Below are 20,091 nucleotides of genomic sequence, written 5' to 3' on the forward strand. Positions count from 1 at the left end.
GATCAGCAGCAGGATGTAAACGAGATTGATCAGCAGCAGGATGTAAATGAGATTGATCAGCAGCAGGAAGTAAATGAGAACATGTTTTCAACAGATTTGGTACATGATTTGTTGCTGCTGGTTGAGGATGACACGGCTGCTAAGTTTGAGCTCAACCTCTGTAAGATTTATGTTAAAGCCATTTTTGTGTTTATGAAAATAAATCTACCAGTAAATAAAATAATTATTGGTTTACATGAACGTTTTGTTATTGTTTACAGTTTTAGTCAAACTGAAGATGACCGACTCTTCGCTTCTCAACTCTGAGCTGGAATTAGAGCAACAAGAAGAAATGTATCAGCAGCTGCTGTTGCAGGTACTTTTGCTCTAATTTCTTTAAAACTTTTATTTACTCTCTCTCTCTCTCTCTCTCTTTCTCTCTCTTTACACGTGCTTGCAAAACAGTGAACCATCAAAAACTGATTCTTCTCCCAAACACCTTTCTCCAAAGTGGAACAAACCAGTTATGTTGGTGCTAAGATGGTGTCTTTGGCACGCCTCCTTCTCTGATGCCGGCCCTCTTCCTCGTCGACAGTCATGTCAAACTGGTTCAAAACCAAAAAAGTCCATGCTCAATAATAGGGATGTACCGATCCACTTTTTTTTACTTCCGATCCCTAAATCCAAATATCGGCCGATTAAATAATATACTTCCATACTGTAAAAAAAATGTAAATGGTTTTTCATAATCTTATGTTCAACTGTATGTAACAACTACCAATTAGTTTTAACTGTTTTTCTTGTTGAGGAACTGAAGTAGAGTTGCATTCATGTCTAAAAAAATTCAACCTGGCCCGGCCCGAACCCGTATCATTTTTTCCGAGCCCGACCCGAAACTGACCAATTAACTGTGAATACAGGCCCAAACCTGACAAAAAAAACAGACTTTTTAAATTAATTAAGCTTTACTGCATTTGTAAGCAAATCAGTTTGACATGATGGTTTAAAAAAACGTATTTCAAAACAAGGAAAATAAAAGATTTCTTGTTTATTAACAAGAGTCAGCAGATTATTTTAGTTATTATAATATTATAGTCATTAACGGTCGGTGGACGCGTATGGCTAATGATCCAAATTGGGTCGGCGGACGCACTTGTTTGCTGACGCAGAGGATGAGTCCAGTTAAGCTTCAGGTGGGTTGCTGGCAGTGATCCATCAGAACTTTTTTAACCTCTTTCAACCGGCCGGTTAACGTGCGATCACCTGGCTGCGCGCGGCTGGTGATCCGAATTGGATCGTCGATCATGTGCCTGTGGTGACACAATCAAAAGCCCGACCCGGCCTGCCCATCAAACACATTATTTTGGTCCGGCCCAAATTTCGAGTCGGGCCGTGCCCGGTTTAGAAATGACAGCTCTAAACTGAAGTGTTTGTTTGGCTTAAAAGTGAGGAGCGCTGCAGAAATCTAATCGGATATAATAATAATTAAAAAAACATCATAGAAATGTTTTTTTGTTTTAACAAACTGTTAAACATATGTTGTGTTTAACATAACATATGTGCTGGTCATAAAATTAGAATATCATGAATAAGTTAATTAATTTCAGTAATTCCATTCAAAAAGGGAAACGCATTAATTCATTACACACAGACTGATATTGGTAGGAACAGATACACAATGGCAGGTCAAGAATCACATGTTAAGATATATAAATACACTGCCTGTCCAAAAACAAAGTCTCCACCTGGATTTAACTAAGCAAAGAGGTACGAGCCTCCTTTTGGATAATTACTGCACGGGCGATCATCTTTCAGCTGCAACAAGTTATTTAACTCCAACTGGTGCAATGAGTTGCTTCTCATTTCTTCAACAACCATGTTGAAAGACACATCGTGTGGTCGTGGAAAAGATGTTGGTCTGTTTGAGAAGGGTCAAATCATTGACATCAAGCAGAGAAAACATCTAAGGAGATTGAAGAAACGACTAAAATTGTGTTAAGAACTGTCCAACACATTATTAAAAACTGGAAGGACAGTGGGAACCCATCGTCTTCGAGGAAGAAATGTGGCCGGAAAAAAATTCTGAATGATCGTGATCGGCGATCATTTAAACGTTTGGTGAAATCAAATGGAAGAAAAACAACAGTAGCACTCAGGGTTATGTTTAATAGTGAAAGTAAGAACATTTCCACACACACAATGTGAAGAACTCAAGGGATTGGGACTGAACAGCTGTGTAGCCTTAAGAAAACCACTAACCAGTGAGGCTAACTGGAAAAAAAATTGCTAGGGAGCATAAAGATTGGACTCTGGAGCAATGGAAGAAGGTCATGTGGTCTGATGAGTCCAGATTGACCTGTTCCAGAGTGATGGGTGCATCAGGGTAAGAAGAGAGGCAGGTGAAGTGATGACATCATGTCTAGTGTCTGCTGTACAAGCCTGTGGGGGCAGTCTATGATCTGGGGTTGCTGCATTTGGTCAGGTTTAGGTTCAGCAACAGTGTGTGCTCAAAGGAGGAGGTCAGCTGACTACCTGAATATACTGAATGACCAGGTTATATACACAATATTCAAATTTTCTGAGATACCGAATTTGGGGTTTTCATTACGTGTTATAATCATCAACATTAAAAGAAATAAACATTGGAAACATATCAGTCTGTGTGTAAAGAATGAATATAATGTACAAGTTTCACTTGCTGAATGGACTTACTGAAGTAAATCAACTTTTTCACGATATTCTAATTGTATGACCAGCTCTTGTATGATTACTTTTAATGTTTTAATGACACAAAAATGTGTCCTCAATTAACTGGAAGAAACTTTTGGTGTTTGTTTTCTAGACAATGGGCAAGCTGCAGACGGAAACTCCAGACTCCAAAGTAATCCGACCTCTTCCTGGTACGTTTCTAGTAGAAGCTGTGGAACCATTATTAAAGAAGTTTTCCATTAACAGATTCTAAAGTTTTACGAATCACAGCATAAAAAAATACATTCTTGTCTATTTACAAGGTTTTAGAATTTGGTAATGGATAACAAGTAACGTGTGACTGATCACACTGTGCTTTTGTTTCTCTTCGATGAAGTTTGTTTCATTTATTTTTTATTTAACCTTTATGTATACAGGTAGTGTCATTGAGTCACGTGGACTCATTTTCAAGAGAGAACTGTTTTGGGAGCAGATGGTGGGGGTAAGGGCCTTGCTCAAGGTCCCAGAGTGGGGCAATTAAGGGTGGAGGCAGGTGTGGGTGGTTCACCTTTTCCACTCACATTTTGATGTTGTCCATCCGGGGATTTGAACTGACGACCTTCCAATCACAGACACACCTTCTCTAACCTCTGTGCCTCCACTCCCCTCAGTGTATAAGTGCAGAAGCAGTGTGGGAAATTAAGCTTTTTATAACTCATAGAGGGTAAGCTGCAGCTTGGTTATGCCAATTCAATGCATTGATTGGTTGATTATCAACAAATGTGTGTTTTTTTGGTTTTTTTTGAGCATCCAGGTGTGTTAAACAGAGTCAAGTAAGAAAGACACCAGCATTGACCTTACAGAGAAACAACTTTTGCTGATGCCCAATCTGAGAAGGGTAAAAGGTTGATTCCAAACTATTTTGGTGTCCATCTTTCTCCTGAGATAAATATTATTCACAAGTGAAAAACGTTACCGGTAGTTTTACCAGAACAGAACATCTTGCAGTTAACCCAGAGGTCAGACTCTGCTATGTTTAGTGAAGTTTAACAATCCCTGGAGCTCACTCTCTGCAGGCCTCAGTTAGCAGGTTAAAGTTCATGAGTACCGTATTTTCTGCCGTACACGTCGCTCCGCCCTCTAAGTCGCATCAGTCCAAATATGCCTAATAAAGTGGAAAAATCCATAAATATATCACTTCGCCGTGTACGTCGCATCTATTATGCGTCCCCGCTGACGCATCACATTTGTTAAGTGTCATCGCTGACAACCTGGAAACGTGGGCCGGTGTTGTGCCAAAAATCGATTGGCTGCCAAATGGCGGCCGCGGGAGCGTGTACGGGAGGACTTTAACAAGAATTTAACAAGATTAACACTTAAAAACAGTTATGTGTTTGCTGAAATTATAGTAAAGGTGTGTCTTAGTCTAACTCAGTCCTTCTCAAATAGTGGGGCGCGCCCCCCTGGGGGGGCCCGGAGCAATGCCGGGGGGGCGCATGTGACCCTGGGGAACATTTTGCGGCAGGGATTAGGTTTTTTTGTGTGTTTTTTTTATTTTTTCACCATTCTCTTTGTGTCAGGGTGCGTTCAGCAACTGTTTGCTAAAATCCGTCAACTCTGTCTGACTAATAATAAAGTTATGAACAAATATGTCTGTGTTGTTGTTTGGGGAGCCGTGCATGAACCGTGTCCCTGTGACACCTCCTCAGCTGGTGACGCTCTGGACGCTCGTCACCCACAGCATTTCATGTGACGGAGAATAAACTCAAAGCGAGAGCGACACCTGCCCCTCTTCCCTCTTTCACATTGACAAAATGTTTTAGTTTTATCGATTGTCAAAGCACAAGTTGGATGTTTTTTTTTTTATTTGTTATAAAAACAGATGTTTAACAAATGTTAGGACTCTATTCTTTGCTAACAAAATATATTTTGTCATTAAACAACTTGTCAGGCTCTTGTGAGCGCGTTCCCCTGGAACTTGGTCCAAACCGGATCCTGCAACAAGACAATGACGGCAGACCGAGCAGCTAAATTAGTCATTCATGCATGAACCTGCAGGTCAAACAACCTCAAAATATCCTTTGCACGTCTGATTTACACAAGCGTTTGTTTTTTGTGCACCTCTGCCTCTTCATAAAAGAAAAACAGGGTGACTACTCTTCACAAAATCTTGTTTTCTTTTTGTTCTAAATGTCTGACAGAAATAAATTAAAGTGTTCTACAGTTCGCTCTAAGTTCACAGCTTCTGCTAATTCAAATCTTTTGGTAGCGTCTTAAATGAGATCAACAAATTCCTGCAAATGATAATGAACAGAATTAAAACTGATAGAGTGAGCCAAAATTCTTTCACAATAATGTGAAACACGAAGATGATTAGACATCTGTTACAACGAGGTGTTGTGGATAAACAGTGTAGTAAATCACTGGTTTTTATGTGTTTGCACATTTGGATTAGTTCTACATGAAGATGGATTCATGCTTTATTTTTTTATTTCTTTTGTTCTTCCCGACTTTCTGTTTTTATTTATTGATTTCCTTTTGGTTTTCTTTTTTCCAATTTTCTTTTTTTGTAAAATCCACTGCTTCTACACTAAAACATAAACTAACATAAACACATGACAAGGAATAAACAAAAATTAATGCACAAGAAAATATATCAGCCCACCATCATAAGTTACACACATTTAAATGCAAGTTAAATACTGTAAAGATAATTAAATCTGCGTTGATTAAAGTTCTCCTTCACAGAAGATTTCCGTCATCTGTAAAAATGAGGATGAAGAAAGAGTTCCCTGCAGCTGTGGGAGATATCAGAACTGATAGGTGTGACCACATTTCACAACATTTGTCCACAATCTGTGTGACTGGATTGTTGGAGTCCAAACTCTTTACAGATGTTTTGTAACTTTTTCCAGCTGATGAGCATCAACAACTGTTTTTCTGAGCTCCTCAGAAATCTCCTTTGTTCCTCCATGATCCACTTCCACCAACGTGTTGTGAAGATCAGACGTTGATAGATCCTGTTCTTTAAATCAAACAGGGTCCACTCACACCTGATCATCATCACTGATTGAAAACACCTGACTGGTGTTTGTCCACTGTGTTTTCTGAGGTCCAAGATCAACGCAGCCATCTACCTGGAAGTTTTAGAGACTTCATGCTTCCTGCTGCTGACCAACTTTATGGAGCTGAAGATTTGATTTTCCAACAGGACTTGGCGCCTGCACACAGTGCCAAAGCTACCAGTACCTGGTTCAAGGACCATGGTATCCCAGTTCTTATTGACCAGCAAACTCACCTGACCTTAACCCCATAGAAAATTTATGGTGTATTGTGAAGAGGAAGATGAGATACACCAGACCCAACAATTCAGAAGAGCTGAAGGCCACGATCAGAGCAACCTGGACTCTCATGACACCTGAGCAGTGATCCACTCCATGCCACGCTGCATTGCTGCAGTCATCCAGGCTAAAGGAGCCACAACTTATTACTGAGTACTGTACATGCTCACACTTTTCATGTTCATAGTTTTTAGTTGGTCAACATTTGTAAAAATCCTTTTTTATTGGTCTTAAGTAATGTTCTAATTTTCTGAGATACTGAATTTGGGGCTTTCATTAGTTGTCAGTTATAATCATCAACATTAAAAGAAATAAACATTTGAAATATATCAGTCTGTGTGTAATGAATGAATATAATGTACAAGTTTCATGTTTTGAATGGAATTACTGAAATAAATCAACTTTTTTATGATATTCCAATTTTATGACCAACACGTGTACTTTTACCATCACAAATATGTAATATTGGATCATTTACCTCAATAAATAAATGACCAAGTACAATATTTTTGTCTCATTTGTTTAACTGGGTTCTCTTGATCTACTTTTAGGACGTGTGAAAATCTGACTATGTTTTTGGTCAGATTTATGCAGAAATATAGAAAATTATAAAGATTTACAAACTTCCAGGCACTGAAGATAACAGTTTTACTAACATCAATAGTGAGTAATGTTTACAAGACATTTAATACGTTAGAGCTACAATTTAGAACTCGTTTTCCTCTATGATTAGTATGCTCTGTCAGTTCAAAAGGAAAGTTTAAGAATAAAAAATTATATAAAAATAACGTTTACAGTAATGATTTTTTAAAATCCTAAGACCTTTGACCTGCAAGACTTCACAACTTGACGATTGTGGCTCATGTGTGCAGCGCTGACTCAGGTTGTTCTCTGGTGTTTGTCATGTTTTAACTTGCGTTACTCTACATTTTTCTCTTCTCACTCCTCCCAGGTATGTGTGTGAAAACGTTCTCGGAGCCTGCCAAGGAGAAAGTTTTCATCAACATCTGTCAGTCGAACTCCGTGCCACCTCCACCAGAACTCACCAGAGACGAACTCGTGCAGCTGCTCCAGTCAGAGGACCCAAGTGGCTACAGAGTTCCCATGAGCCTCGGCGAGCCGCACACAGAAGCAGACAACAGTATGTAAAGAAAGCTGAGGGAACTGGACAGTTGCTTGCTACAGTGTGGTGCTGTCAGCAGAAACAATCACTGGGAAACTGTCGTGAAGGACACAAAGGTCAAATCAAGGTCATCTGGACAGTTTCTTTTTGAGAGAAACGTTTCGTCTCCGAAAGACTCCGTCAGTCTGAGGCCTGTCAACCCCGATCTGTCTTATAAATAGCACCTTATTGATGTGTTTCAAGCCAGCCTCCTGCTGAATTCCCAGAAACTCACTTTATTTGTCATTATTTAGCCTGTTTTGTGTTTATCTACCTGGATAATTGAGCTTACAAACTTTTCTTCTGAACCATTTTGGCCAGATATTTGTTGGATTTATTACCTGGATTACTGAGCATGAACTTTGATGTTTTGAACCACTTTGACCATGACTGCCTCAGATGAGTTGGCGGGGGAGCGGGCAGGCTCCAGAAACCAGCGTATCGCCACCAAACTGGTTGGCCCACTATGTGTGTGCTGCTTTAAAAGACTGAGTTTGTTGCAGCTCCTCGAACTGAAGAAGGCTCTTGGATGAGAGATGAAACATTTCAACAAGAAGAAACCGTCCAGAGGACCTGACTTAACTTTGTTGGATTTATTACCTGGATTACTAAGCATGAACTTTGATGTTTTGGCCAGATGTCCTCAGGCTGTTTCTGTGAGTAGCTGTTGACCATCAGGCCTAAAGCATTTGATTGTTGTTCATGATGATTGATTTTTTTTGGACGGATGTCTTCTTTTTGCTTGTGTAAAGTGAGTTTCTGGGAATTCAACAGGAGGTTGGCTTGAAACACATCAGTAAGGTGCTATTTATAAAATAGATTTAGATACTTTCGGATGAAAGGCTAAACATTTTTCCAGACTGTCCAGATGACATGATTGAACCTGTTTTGTATTTATCTACCTGGATGCAAGGTCATCTGGACAGTTTCTTTTTTGTGGAAAGATGTTTCGCCCTCCATCCAGAGGGCTTCATCAGCCTGAGGAATGCCAAGTAAGCTGTTTCCCACTAAGCAGTACACTCCTTTAGTGGACCAACCAGTTTGCTGGTGATAAGATGATTTCTGGGGGTGTCCTGTCCCCCGTCAACTCTTCCCAGGCGCCACAGCCAAAGTGGTTTGAAACATCAAAGTTCATGCTCAATCATCCAGGTTCAAAATCTACAAATGGTCAGTCAGGTCATCTGGACAGTTTCTTCTTTGTGGAAAGACTCGTGACTTCATCAGTCTTGAGTCTTTCCACACACAAAAGAAACCATCCAGATTAGACGACTGAACCTTTATCTACCTGGATGATTGAGCCTACAAACCTTTTTTTCTGAGTAATGAAGGAAAAACAGAAAAATTCTCATGTTCGTCTGTTTCCATCCATTATCTTTTACCCACTTCTTCCATTTTGGGTCACAGGGGTCGCCAGTGCCCATCCATCCATCCATTTTCTTTACCCGTTTTTTCCATTTTGGGTCACGGGGGTCGCTGGTGCCCATGTCCAGCAATCACTGTGCGAGGGGCGGGGTACACCCTGGACGGGTCTCCAGTCCATCACAGGGCCACATAGAGACAAACGAGACAAACAAACATTCACTCTCTCACTCACACCTAGGGACAATTTAGAGTTACCAATCAGCCTAACATGCATGTTTTTGGTCTGTGGGAGGAAACTGGAGTACCTGGAGAAAACCCACACATGCACGGAGAGAACATGCAAACTCCACCCAAAAAGGCCCCCGGACCGGGATTTGAACCAGGGACCTGCTCACTGAGAGGCAGCAGCTCTGCCCGTTGCACCACCACACTGCTGTCATCTGTTTTGAAATGCACAATTATGAAAAACAAATTTTCTAAACAAGCTGCAAACAATTTAGTTAAAAAGCATCGCCTCCAAATCATTTAAAAATAACATCATAAATCAATCTGGATTTCCTGCCAAGCTGCTCCAACGAAACAAAGCATCGCTTTTATAACCAGGAAAATCATTTTGTTTATCCTGTAGGCAGCACATCGGGGTTTATTTACTCTGTAAATATAACACTTGGAATTTGTTTACGTGGCTTGAAACATTGTTCCATTCACATCTGTTCTGTTTTTCTTTTTGAATCAATGTTTTTTTGGCAAGTTGGCTTTCTTGGACTGTGAGGTCTCAGTCTCGGATAGAGGACATTTGCAAACCGAGGTGTACCGCAAACCCACCCACAAAGACCAGTATTTGCAGTTTGACTCCCATCACCCTTTGGAGCACAAGTTAGGAGTCATCAGGACTCTGTATCACAGAGCAGACAGCATCCCCATTAGCTCAGGAGCCAGGCAGAAGGAGAAATCCCACACAAAACAGGCTCTAGAGCAATGTGGATATCCTAACTGGGCCTTCCTGAAAGCAGAGAAGAAACCCAAACAGGACTCCAGTCAGCCATCAGGTGAAAAGGAGGAACCCAGACCCAGACCAGTGGTCATTCCATATGTTGAGGGAGTATCAGAGAAACTGAGACGTTTATTTTCTAAACATAACGTCCCAGTGGCTTTTAAACCCCAAAATACATTACGGCAAAGACTGGTTCATCCCAAAGATCCAGTCCCCCGGCACAAACAGAGTAATGTTGTGTATGCTGTTCAGTGTCAGGAGGGCTGTGATCAGTCTTACATCGGGGAAACTAAACAGCCACTGGCCAAAAGGATGGCCCAGCACAGAAGATCAACATCATCAGGCCAGCGGTCACTCTTTCAGGGATGAAGATGTGCACATCCTGGACAGAGAGGAACGATGGTTTGAGAGAGGAGTAAAGGAGGCCATCTTTGTGAAAAGAAACCGTCCATCATTAAACAGGGGTGGAGGCCTCCGGGTTCAACTGTCCCCCTCTTACAATGCTGTGATTGCTAGTATCACTCAGCCCTCTGTGAACAGTAAACAGCCATCAGTGTGCTAATGATCCATTGTTAGGCTGATGGTCCTTCTTGAGCATGTGATCAGCTGGTTTTGGTTGTCAGCAGCAAACTGGTTGATCCACTCTGAGAAGGTGCTATTTAAGAGACTGAGCTGAAAACAGCACCTCAGACTGAGGAAGTCTCTCGGATGAGAGACGAAACGTTTCTACATTTTTTTTGCTTTGTTTTGTTTTTGTTTTTTTGAATGTCCAGAGGACCAGATTGAACTTTTTTTGATTTTTCTACCTGGATTATTGAGCATGCATCAGGATGGAATGTTTTTTTGGTTATTTTACTGACAGCATGTTTTGTTTCAGACTCTCAGCAGTGTACAGCTTATGATGTCGTCATCAACCAAGACTTTTACCAGAAGTGTCAGGTTTGTCGCATTATTGTTCATTTTAAAAACCTACCGGAATAAAAACAAACACATTTTATAATAAAAACAATACCCATGACATGAACTTTAAACTGTGTGTGTGTGTGTGTGTGTCCTGCAGGAGGACCCTTTATTCCAGCAGTTTATTATTCTGGTGTCCGTCGAAGGTTTAGAGAACAAATACAGTCTGGAGCTAAACCGAGGTGCGCTTGTTTTTTATGCGGCGTCTCTTTCGTGCTGGAAACAGTTGATGGATTTCATCTCGTGCGTTTGTGCAGACTGGAAGGTGCTGAAGAACAGGAAGTTCCTCGGTTCTGTCAGCGAGCAGAACATCAGGACCAAGAGCCGGCCAGTGATTCAAGAGCTGCAGCCCGAGTATGTTCACTGCGCCACAGGAAACGTTGTACGCACAAATTGATGCAGGGCTTTTTATTGGCTCGTACAGAGAGGGGAAAATACGACAGTTCATCCATTTTAAAAGATACTGAGGTGAAACTTTGTAGTGATACCTGACAGGGATGCACAATACACTTTTAATTCTAATCTAAAAATGCAAAGCTAATTTCAGATGGACATAAGTCGGCCATTTTTACAGCTATTCAGATGAAATGTTGATGTATTGGTAACTGAGAACAATCTCTAATCCCAACAACAAAAACATGGCAATAACAAAACAATCCCTCTGATTTCAAATCAAAGATCCAAGATATCCCTTATAGCTTAAAAGAAAAAAAAAATACACGTCTCATTGATTTTTTTTTTGCCATGTTGAGGTAAAATTTGGTAAATTTGTGGTGTTAGCCCAACACAAAGTCCTGTCAAATCAAAACTTTTAAATGGCCGCCATGTGGTACTCTCCTTCAAAGTATCTCCTGTAACGTTCTAGTAATAATAATGTATTTATTGTTTCTCTGTGTTTTTAACTTTTGGGACATTTTTAATTTTATTACCCAACCTCACCGGTTCCTCCACAACTTTGTCTCTGACCTATGAGGAGAGTTTCTTGGCCTTCATGATGTCTCTTACTCGGCGATACCTCTTAATACTTAGTAAATTTATATACGCCTGTTCTGAGTCAACAACTCTGCGATCATCTGACACATTAGTAACCACAGGTGGCTCTTGTAGGCTTCTGAAAGTGGTGGTTGTGTAAATCTTTGTGTGTTTAATACTTGGCAGGGCTTTGAATTTAGGACTTTGAGCATGATTAATGTGTGCTTTAGTTTCGCTCTGAAAACAGAACTGAAAGAGTAACAGTTTCCTTAATTAAAAAAAATCTAATTTATGACGCTCATAGTCTGGAAGATTTGTACTTTTATAAATTTTGTTAACAGTATCTCCTACTCTGTGTCCATGTCCCTGCAGGAAGAGTCCCACTTCTAGCTGTAAAAGGTACGACTCCCCCATCCTCCTTTTTCTCCCTCTTTCATACATATTAAAAGCCAACAGTCGTAACGTTTGGATGTTTTGTTCTCTGATCAGACCAGAGTTCACACTGTTTGTGGAGCCTCCTGACAGACAACCTGAGTGCCTCATTTCGGAGATAAAGTTGCCTGGAGTGGTAAGGCATGCAGAAACAGTCCTGGTAATAAGAGTCTCCTGCACAGATTTGTCGCTTTAAGACACAGGTGTCAAACTCCAGTCCTCGAGGCCTGGAGTTTGACACCCCTGCTTTAAGGCATGATATGGTACAAAGAAAATGTGTAACTTGTATCAACCTGAGCCAACGTCGAGTGGTTTGCGTCATTTATAATGTTCTCCTGAGAGTTGACATCATGCTAGAATACATCGACAATGATTACAGAAAAGAAACTGCGTTACTCGCAGGCATTTCACACAGTGTAAATTGATCTAGTGTTTTCTAATCTGTGACCCCATGTTTTAAATGCTTTTTATTAATTCTTCAGTTATTATTATTATTAGTGTATTGTGTATATATATATATTTTTTTTTCTTTAATTTACTCATTGATTGTTGTTGTTGTTAAGCACTTTGATAACAGGTTCTGTTTTAAATGTGCTCTATAAATAAAGTTGACTTGACTACGCACAAACTACTGAACAATGGCAACAATATGAAAAGTGTAGGCATGATTTCTAAGATAACGTGCGTGTATTTTCTTTAATTTTAAAGCAATAAAGTCCTACATTATCATTCTGACAATGTTTGTACCCTGGTGCAGAGCAAAGAGGGGAACTGGAAATACCATGTCCATCTGTGGATATTGTGAGCATATCTTAAAAAATTACTGAGGTACCAACTTCCATTTAGGTGTATGGCTGCATCTTGGACGCAAGTTCAGTATCAAAAAATGAGTTGCCATTAGGGGTGGGCGATATGGCTCAAATATAATATCGTAATAGCAGAGCACTGACGATAACGATAAATTTTGTGATATAACAAAAAAAAGATCATATTTAATTATTTGACAAAATTAACTTAACATGTTGCTTTGCAGTATTATATAAAAAATAATAAAACAACAAGGGTTAATTTTACTGAAATTACTTTATTTAGTAAATTATTTAGTCTCCAAGTATAAAAATAAAAAAGATCCTTCTGTTATTTAGATTGAAAACGTCTGCACAGAATATAGATCAACAAAATTCACCACAAAAACTAAAGTGCAGGTGCAGTTTCCCAAAATAACTAAATAAAATGAAGCTTAAGATCTGTTGAGCATAAATGTGACATACAACAGGCAACATATATACAACATATATGTTTCCTTTAAATGAGCTATAACTTCCAGAACTTGTAACAAGGTGATCATGTGACCCTGAAGCTTGTGGAGTTTCTTCTTCCTCTGTTCCTGCAGGAATCATTCATTTCTCTGATGCTCTGTCTCTCATCACCTGACTCTGTTCTTGCTCCATGGACTCTGGAACTCAGAGACAGTTGAGCTGCGTGTTTGTACCGGCAGCTTAGAGCGGGGGAGACGCAGCCGAGCTGCGCCCACACTGGCTACCTAGAGCTGGGTAGGGAGAGAGAGAAAAAGCCAAGCTGCATTTGTACCGGCAGCTTAGAGCTGGGGGGCGTGTGTGTGTGTGTGTGGTGGTGGTGGTGGTGGTGTGTGTGTGGGGGGGGGGGGGTACAGTTGAGTTGTCTGTACCTTCAGTTCAGAGCTGGGTGTAGAGACAACTGAGCCGCACGTTGTTTGTTTATAGCTTTTTAGCTAGCTAGTATTGCGTGCAACTAATTAGTGTTACGCCAGTAGGGGGGTGCGCAGTTCAGTTCAGTCGTTCAGTGCTCTCTGTTCTGTTCAGGGCGGGGCGCCCCACTTGTATAATGGTAGGGGAAACACTGATGTATTACGTCATGAAATTAGCATATCATGATATCATTTATTTTCCCGGGCAAACTTTTTTTTACAGATATTATCATGCAGCCCTCCATGACAAAATCCAAGATGGCCGCCACGTTCAGGAAACTGTGCTTCTAGTTTTTATGTTTCTTAAAAGTACAGTGTCCTCAGTTGATTAGGGTGGCTGAAGAATAATCTGTGGTGGCCACGGCCACTCCCTGGCTCCTCCATCGGTGATGGATAAAGGTGCTCCCTCCACTCGCCAGGATCCGTCACTACCACTGCTCTTATATGCAGTGTAACTCCTACCCACTTGAATATCTTGTACCATAAACAAATTACAAATATTCACTCTTCATATCCCTCAGAGACAAGGGACATTGGCGTACCACTAGTTTTATTTAAGGAACAGCACATTGTTTGGTGCAGAACCTCAAGGTTCCTCACTCTGAAGCTGTTTATGTCCTCACGGCTTCCCCTGACATTATTATCCCCTCCCCCCAAAAAGGAGCACTGCCTGCCTCACCCCCTTAACGTCACGACATGTAGCAGTTTAATAAATGTCTGTATGTGTTGACTTGTTTCCAATACCAGTGCATGAGCCAAATAGCATTGGATCTAGAGTTTAGTGTAATTGCACCATAAGATTCAATGTAAACATCTTTTTTTCAATTGGGTAAAAGCAGGAAAAGTCATTTAAGCCTGTTTAGCTAATGTCTTTTCAGACCAAAATCAATAATTAATCCGACAAACTCCTCAGGATTTGATGTATAAATCTGCTTTAATCACTTCAGACTTACAAGTCGTCTCTTTCAAGCGAACTTTGAATGATGTGATTTTTTTTTTCTTCTTCTAAACAGCTGAGTCATTGTTAAGCTGCATGTCTACAGGTGCCGTGATATTTGGGATTAATGTGTAACAGATGAGTTAATACTTTAAATACACAGACAATTTCCATTAACCCTCCTTTAATCTGGTTCCTGTTTCGTACAAAGTGCCCACGGGATCTTACTGCTTTCATTAGAGTGTTGAAAAAACATGTTTGTTGAATTATTTTTAATAGTGTGAATGTTGATGAAGCATTCACACTATTGTGATCCATTTTCCTTCCGTACGTTTTTTGTCAACTTTCTCATTCCACAATTTTTGCGCTATTTCAACAAAACATTATCAAAACGTTCAGCTCGTTCAGGACAATCCTGTTATGACTTTTGGTATTGGTGCAACTTTAGCTTTTTGAAATATTTAGCCTTTTCTGACATTTTTTTCCTCCATAAAAAATGAACTGAGCTCATTTTGCCTCCTTCACATCTTAAGATGTGTTTACAACCTTTTACTGCTCCTTTCACATTTTGTTCTGCTTCAGCTTCTTTGTGCAAATTCAAACTTTTGTCAGCTACTTTCAGCCAACAGTTTTTTCAGCTGTTTTGTGCTCCTTTCAGATTGTTTCTGCTAACTGCAACTTTTTTGTGCTTCTAACTTATTTTTGCTAATTTCAGCTTGTTATGCTCCTTTCAGCTTATTTAATAATAATAATAATAATGTCATCACAATGTCAGCACTGTATGTTTCCATACAATGGCGAAATTAGTCTCTGCATTTAACCCATCCACCACCAGGTGGTGCAGTGGGCAGCTATTGAAAGCGCCCGGGGGACATTTTGGGAATTAGACGTGCTGCCCAGAGACGCCACGTGATGTGCAGTGACTGGGGATCGAACCTGGGACTCTCGGGTCCCAAGCCGGCTTTATTTCCGCAAGTTTCAGATTTCCCTGCTATTTCAGCTACTATTTAGCAATTTAAATGCTAATTTAAGCTTGTTCTACCTTTTCAGCTACCTTTTTTGCCTAATTAGCAACCGTAATTTCAGCATTTTTCAGATAAATTCAAAATTTTTGTACTCATTTGTGCTTCTTTCAGCCTAGTCGTGCAAACGTGTCTTTGCTTTTTTCTGCTATTTCAGCTTATATTTAGCTGTTCTTATGCCAAAGTTAATGTTTTCATTTAATTCCACATTTTTGGTGCTCTTTTCAGCTCCTTCCACTTCCTTCTAGTAGTTTAAGCTTTTCTCTGCCATTTCAGCTACTTTTCAGCAAAAATGTTTTGCTGATTTCAGCCCTTTTTTTTGTGCAAATTTTTCTACTTCTTGTGCTCATTTGTTTTTGTTTTTTTATCTGTCTTTTTATTGAAATTTTTAACAAACTACAACGAGAAAAAAGACAAAACATAAAACAAACCCCACCCCCTACTCCTTCCGTCCCACACTGAATCAGTCACACACAAACAAACAAATTAACCAGGCATTGACATGTTTTCTACATACAACATGGAAAGCTGCCAAGTGTCCCAAAATCTTTTAACAGAACCCTTCTGGGTATGTCTGATCTTTTTTTTTTTAAAATGTATATGATGCATCACCTCTCTTATCCAATATACATATGTTGGGGGGTGTGGGTCCTTCTAGTTCCTCAAAACAAGTCTCCTGGCCAGAAGAGAGCCAAAAGCAATCACATTCTTCTCGTATTTTGAAGGACGTATCCACAGGGACCACCCCGAACAATGAGATTTATTTATTTATTTATTTATTCATTTTATAATAATAAGAATACATATCAATTTACATGTATGTAATTTGAAAATAAATAAAATGAAAGGCAGCAGATGAAGAAAAAATCTTAAGTCTGCTCCTTATTTATCTAATAAACAATTCAAACAAACATTTACTGTAAGTAACAAAAACAAATAAATAACTCACTTAATTTTTCAATTAACAAACATTTTCAATGAATTACATTCATATATATTTTTTTAACAATTTGATTTTTACCAGTTTCTTTAATACCAAGATTGATTTGTCTTCCTTAATATCTGTCTCTCAGTCATTCCATAAACCAACACCCTGAATTAAGGTAGATCTTCCCTTTAAACTAGTTCTGAACTGCGGTTTTACAAAAACATCTTTCCCCTTAAGATTGTAACAGCTTGATCTTTTCACAAAATACATTTGAATATTAGAAGGTAGTGTATTTGTATGAGCTCTATACATAAGTGACAAAATGTTATAATCCACCAAATCATAGAATTTCAACAGTTTCATTTGATTAAATAAAATACTTGATGGATGATAATAATGTTTTCTTGTGATCATTCTTACTACTCTTTTCTGCAATATAAAAATAGGCTTTGTAATTGATTTACACGCTTTTCCCCAAACATTAACACAATAAACCAAGTGTGGAACAACAATTGTATTATACAACAAAAACAATGCTTTATCGTTTAGTAGATACCTAACTCTATAAAAAATTGCAATAGATTTGGATATTTTCGTTTTAACAGAATTTATATGTTGTTTCCACGACAGTTTATCGTCAATGATGACACCCAAGAATTTCACCTCATTAACTCTACAAATCATTGAATCTTCAATTTGAAATGGAACATCAATAGTTTAATTTCTATTACTAAATATCATGTAATTTGTTTTATCCAAATTTAAAGATAATTTGTTTAGTCTAAACCATTTCTGAATTTTAACAAACTCCGTCATCATTGACTCCAATAACTGTTCAATATTTTTACCAGAACAAAAAATTGTTGTGTCATCAGCAAAAAGAACGCATTTAAGGAGGCCAGACACCTTGACCAAATCATTTACATACAAAATGAACAACTTTGGGCCAAGTACGGATCCTTGAGGAACTCCACAAGTAATAGTACAGTAATCCGATTTCACATCATTCATCTGTACAAACTGTCTCCTGTTTTTCAAGTAACTACACACCCATTGTAAAGCTAAACCTCTGATACCATATTTGTATAATTTATCAAAAAGAATATTATGGTCAACAGTATCAAATGCCTTTTTCAAGTCAACAAACACAATGAGATGAGTGGTGATGGGTGAACAGTTTGGCCACACACTCCAGAGAAGGTGTCAAAAATAGATTACCAACAAGTCTGCAGTTTGGGACAAGAATGTATGCAAGAGTGTCGCTGGAGATTTTTTGCAATGATTGCATGCAGGGTCCAGGTCGGCTTTGATCTTGGACAACTTGTGTTTGGACCAGTGCAGCCGGTGACCACCTTGAACTGAATTACATCATGTCTCAGATAGACTGAAGATGAGTAAATGTTCTTAATGATCCTTCTCCAGGTTCAGTCTGATATGGATTCCTCCAAGTCTGTTTCCCTTTTCAGTTTAAGGGAGTCCAAACTGGACTCATGGTATGAACTGATCATGGTATTGAGCAGTGTATAGATCTTGCTGAGGGCCCCCCTAGTGTCAGACTGCAAACCAAAACCTTAGCCACAAAATGTTTAAATTCAATTCAGTTTTTTTATATAGAGCCAAGTCACAACAGAAGTCATCTCAGGGCACTGAACAGAAACTAGAGGGGTACAAAGGAAAACAATCAGAATTAGATCTCACAAAATATCTCAGCTGCAGATATCTAAAAAAACTGTGACTTGTGGATATTAAACATCTGTACCAGCTGTTCAAAAGAGGCAAATCTACCATCAACATAGAGGTCACACAGTGACTGCACTCCCTTCAAGACCCAGGAGTCTGTATCAGCCACTGTGGGAATAATCTTGTGCTCAATTTCACCTAAACCTTATTCTGCTAATATGTGTTCTTCCTGCTTTCTTCTGCTCTGTTAGTCTTGTTCTGTCATTTCAGCTACATTTCAGCTCTTTTTAGCTAATTTCAACTGTTTTTCTGCAATAAGCATTCACACTGCATTTTCAAAGGAAATGTAATTTCTCTAGTTTCATTTCAGTCTGAGTCTTAATATCAATCTTAATAATCCAGATGTCTTTAAGATTTTTTTTTTCATATATGCAAAAACACAAGTGTTGAACAAATGAAGGTTTGTAAAGGCCTTTCATGTCACACGTTTGTGAAAAAGCTGTTTTAGGATAAGATTTCGTTACATTACAAGGAGCAGTGTCTCAGTTGGATGAACTCGTCTCCTCCGCAGACTTCGTCTCGCTCCTTGGTTCTGGATGTTGGAGAGGACCGGCTGGTGTTGACTGCTCGGCCCTCGCTCTACCATCTTGACATTTTCCACCCGTTCCTCGTCGACCAGGAGAACAGTGTAGCACAGTACAACAAGAGCACGCAGGTATGAAGCTAACCCCGCGCACAGACACGCAGTGAAGAAGACTGCTGCGTGGGTTCAACTCTGTTATCATTTTCTTATGCTTTTGCAAAAATCATTAATCCCTCATAGCCGTTTCTGAATCTATGAAAAGCATAAAAATATTATTGTGTTATAACTTCATTCAGGGTTACCTAATGTGTTATAAATGAAACGGAGGAAAAAATCGATTTGCAAATTGTGAGCACGTGGCTGAAATGTTATAACACTGTGTTTTACGTCATTGGACTTGAACTTTGTGCAACTACTGGATTTCCTGGAAGTTTAGCCCTCTGGAGAGCAATCCCTGAGCTAGGTCCATACCCAAGTTGTAATTTATGTTTTACTTGGAAATATTTTTTAAATGACTTTCAAACAATTCAGATATTTTTAAATAAATACTTTTTCCCCTCTATTCTCTTTTTATCGAGAAAGAACATTTGGTTTGGGCTGTTGAGCTAAAATTTGTCTCAAAACTTTTTTTTTTTTTTAACTTACAGTTTTCTGTCTGTTCTTAACAATCAGCACAAAATCAATGTTCAAGGTTCTTCAGGGTAGAAGCTGTTCCTCAGTCTAGAGCAGGGGTCCGCAACCTGCGGCTCTGGAGCCACATGTGGCTCTTTGGTCCCTCCGCAGCGGCTCTTTCAAGCTTTGACCAAAACTGACATAAAACTGACATTTTTAGGACGTTATACCCACAAAAAATTTATAGTTTTAGCAGTTTTCCTGTCATTTCCTTTGCAATTTCATGCCTACTGGCCAGAAAAGCCCCCTCTAACAAACTTAAAGTGGTCCATGAGCCACCAGTTGATAATGACAGTTGTAGCAGTTTTTGTGGCTCTGGACACATTTAATTTAGTGAGCGAAAGGGCAGAAATGGCTCTTTTGATCGTAAAGTTTGCAGACCCCTGGACTAGTGGTTCTACACTTAATGCTCCTCAACCTCCTGCCTGAGGAGAGTGGGGCAAAAAGTGTGTGTGCTGGGTGAGTGGGGTCCTTCATGATGCAAGTGGCTCTCTTCCTGCATCTGGAGGTGTAAATGCCTGTGATGGTGGGGAGGCTGACTCCAACAGACTTCTGTGCAGCCTTCACCACTCTCTGCAAAGCTTTTCTTCTGCAGCTGTGCCAAAAATCAAACTTTGACTGTAAAATAAATTATATATATATATATATATATA

General features: G+C 39.4%; 1 protein-coding gene across 1 annotated transcript in view; it reads left to right on the forward strand.

Moving 5' to 3' along the window:
- pih1d1 (PIH1 domain containing 1) overlaps positions 1–20,091 on the forward strand; it is a 26,785-nt gene that overhangs the window by 2,415 nt on the left and 4,279 nt on the right. The window contains exons 2-10 of the mRNA XM_037689403.1: positions 261–355; positions 2,822–2,879; positions 6,961–7,149; positions 10,404–10,465; positions 10,587–10,668; positions 10,744–10,840; positions 11,831–11,857; positions 11,948–12,026; positions 18,755–18,898. Of these exons, the coding sequence (XP_037545331.1) occupies positions 278–355; positions 2,822–2,879; positions 6,961–7,149; positions 10,404–10,465; positions 10,587–10,668; positions 10,744–10,840; positions 11,831–11,857; positions 11,948–12,026; positions 18,755–18,898 (816 nt within the window). The 5' untranslated portion in view covers positions 261–277. The remainder of the gene's footprint in view (positions 1–260; positions 356–2,821; positions 2,880–6,960; positions 7,150–10,403; positions 10,466–10,586; positions 10,669–10,743; positions 10,841–11,830; positions 11,858–11,947; positions 12,027–18,754; positions 18,899–20,091) is intronic.

The sequence above is a fragment of the Nematolebias whitei genome, chromosome 15 (genome assembly GCF_014905685.2).
Source record: "Nematolebias whitei isolate Nwh7 chromosome 15, NemWhi1, whole genome shotgun sequence".
In the NCBI taxonomy this organism is placed as follows: Eukaryota; Metazoa; Chordata; class Actinopteri; order Cyprinodontiformes; family Rivulidae; genus Nematolebias; species Nematolebias whitei.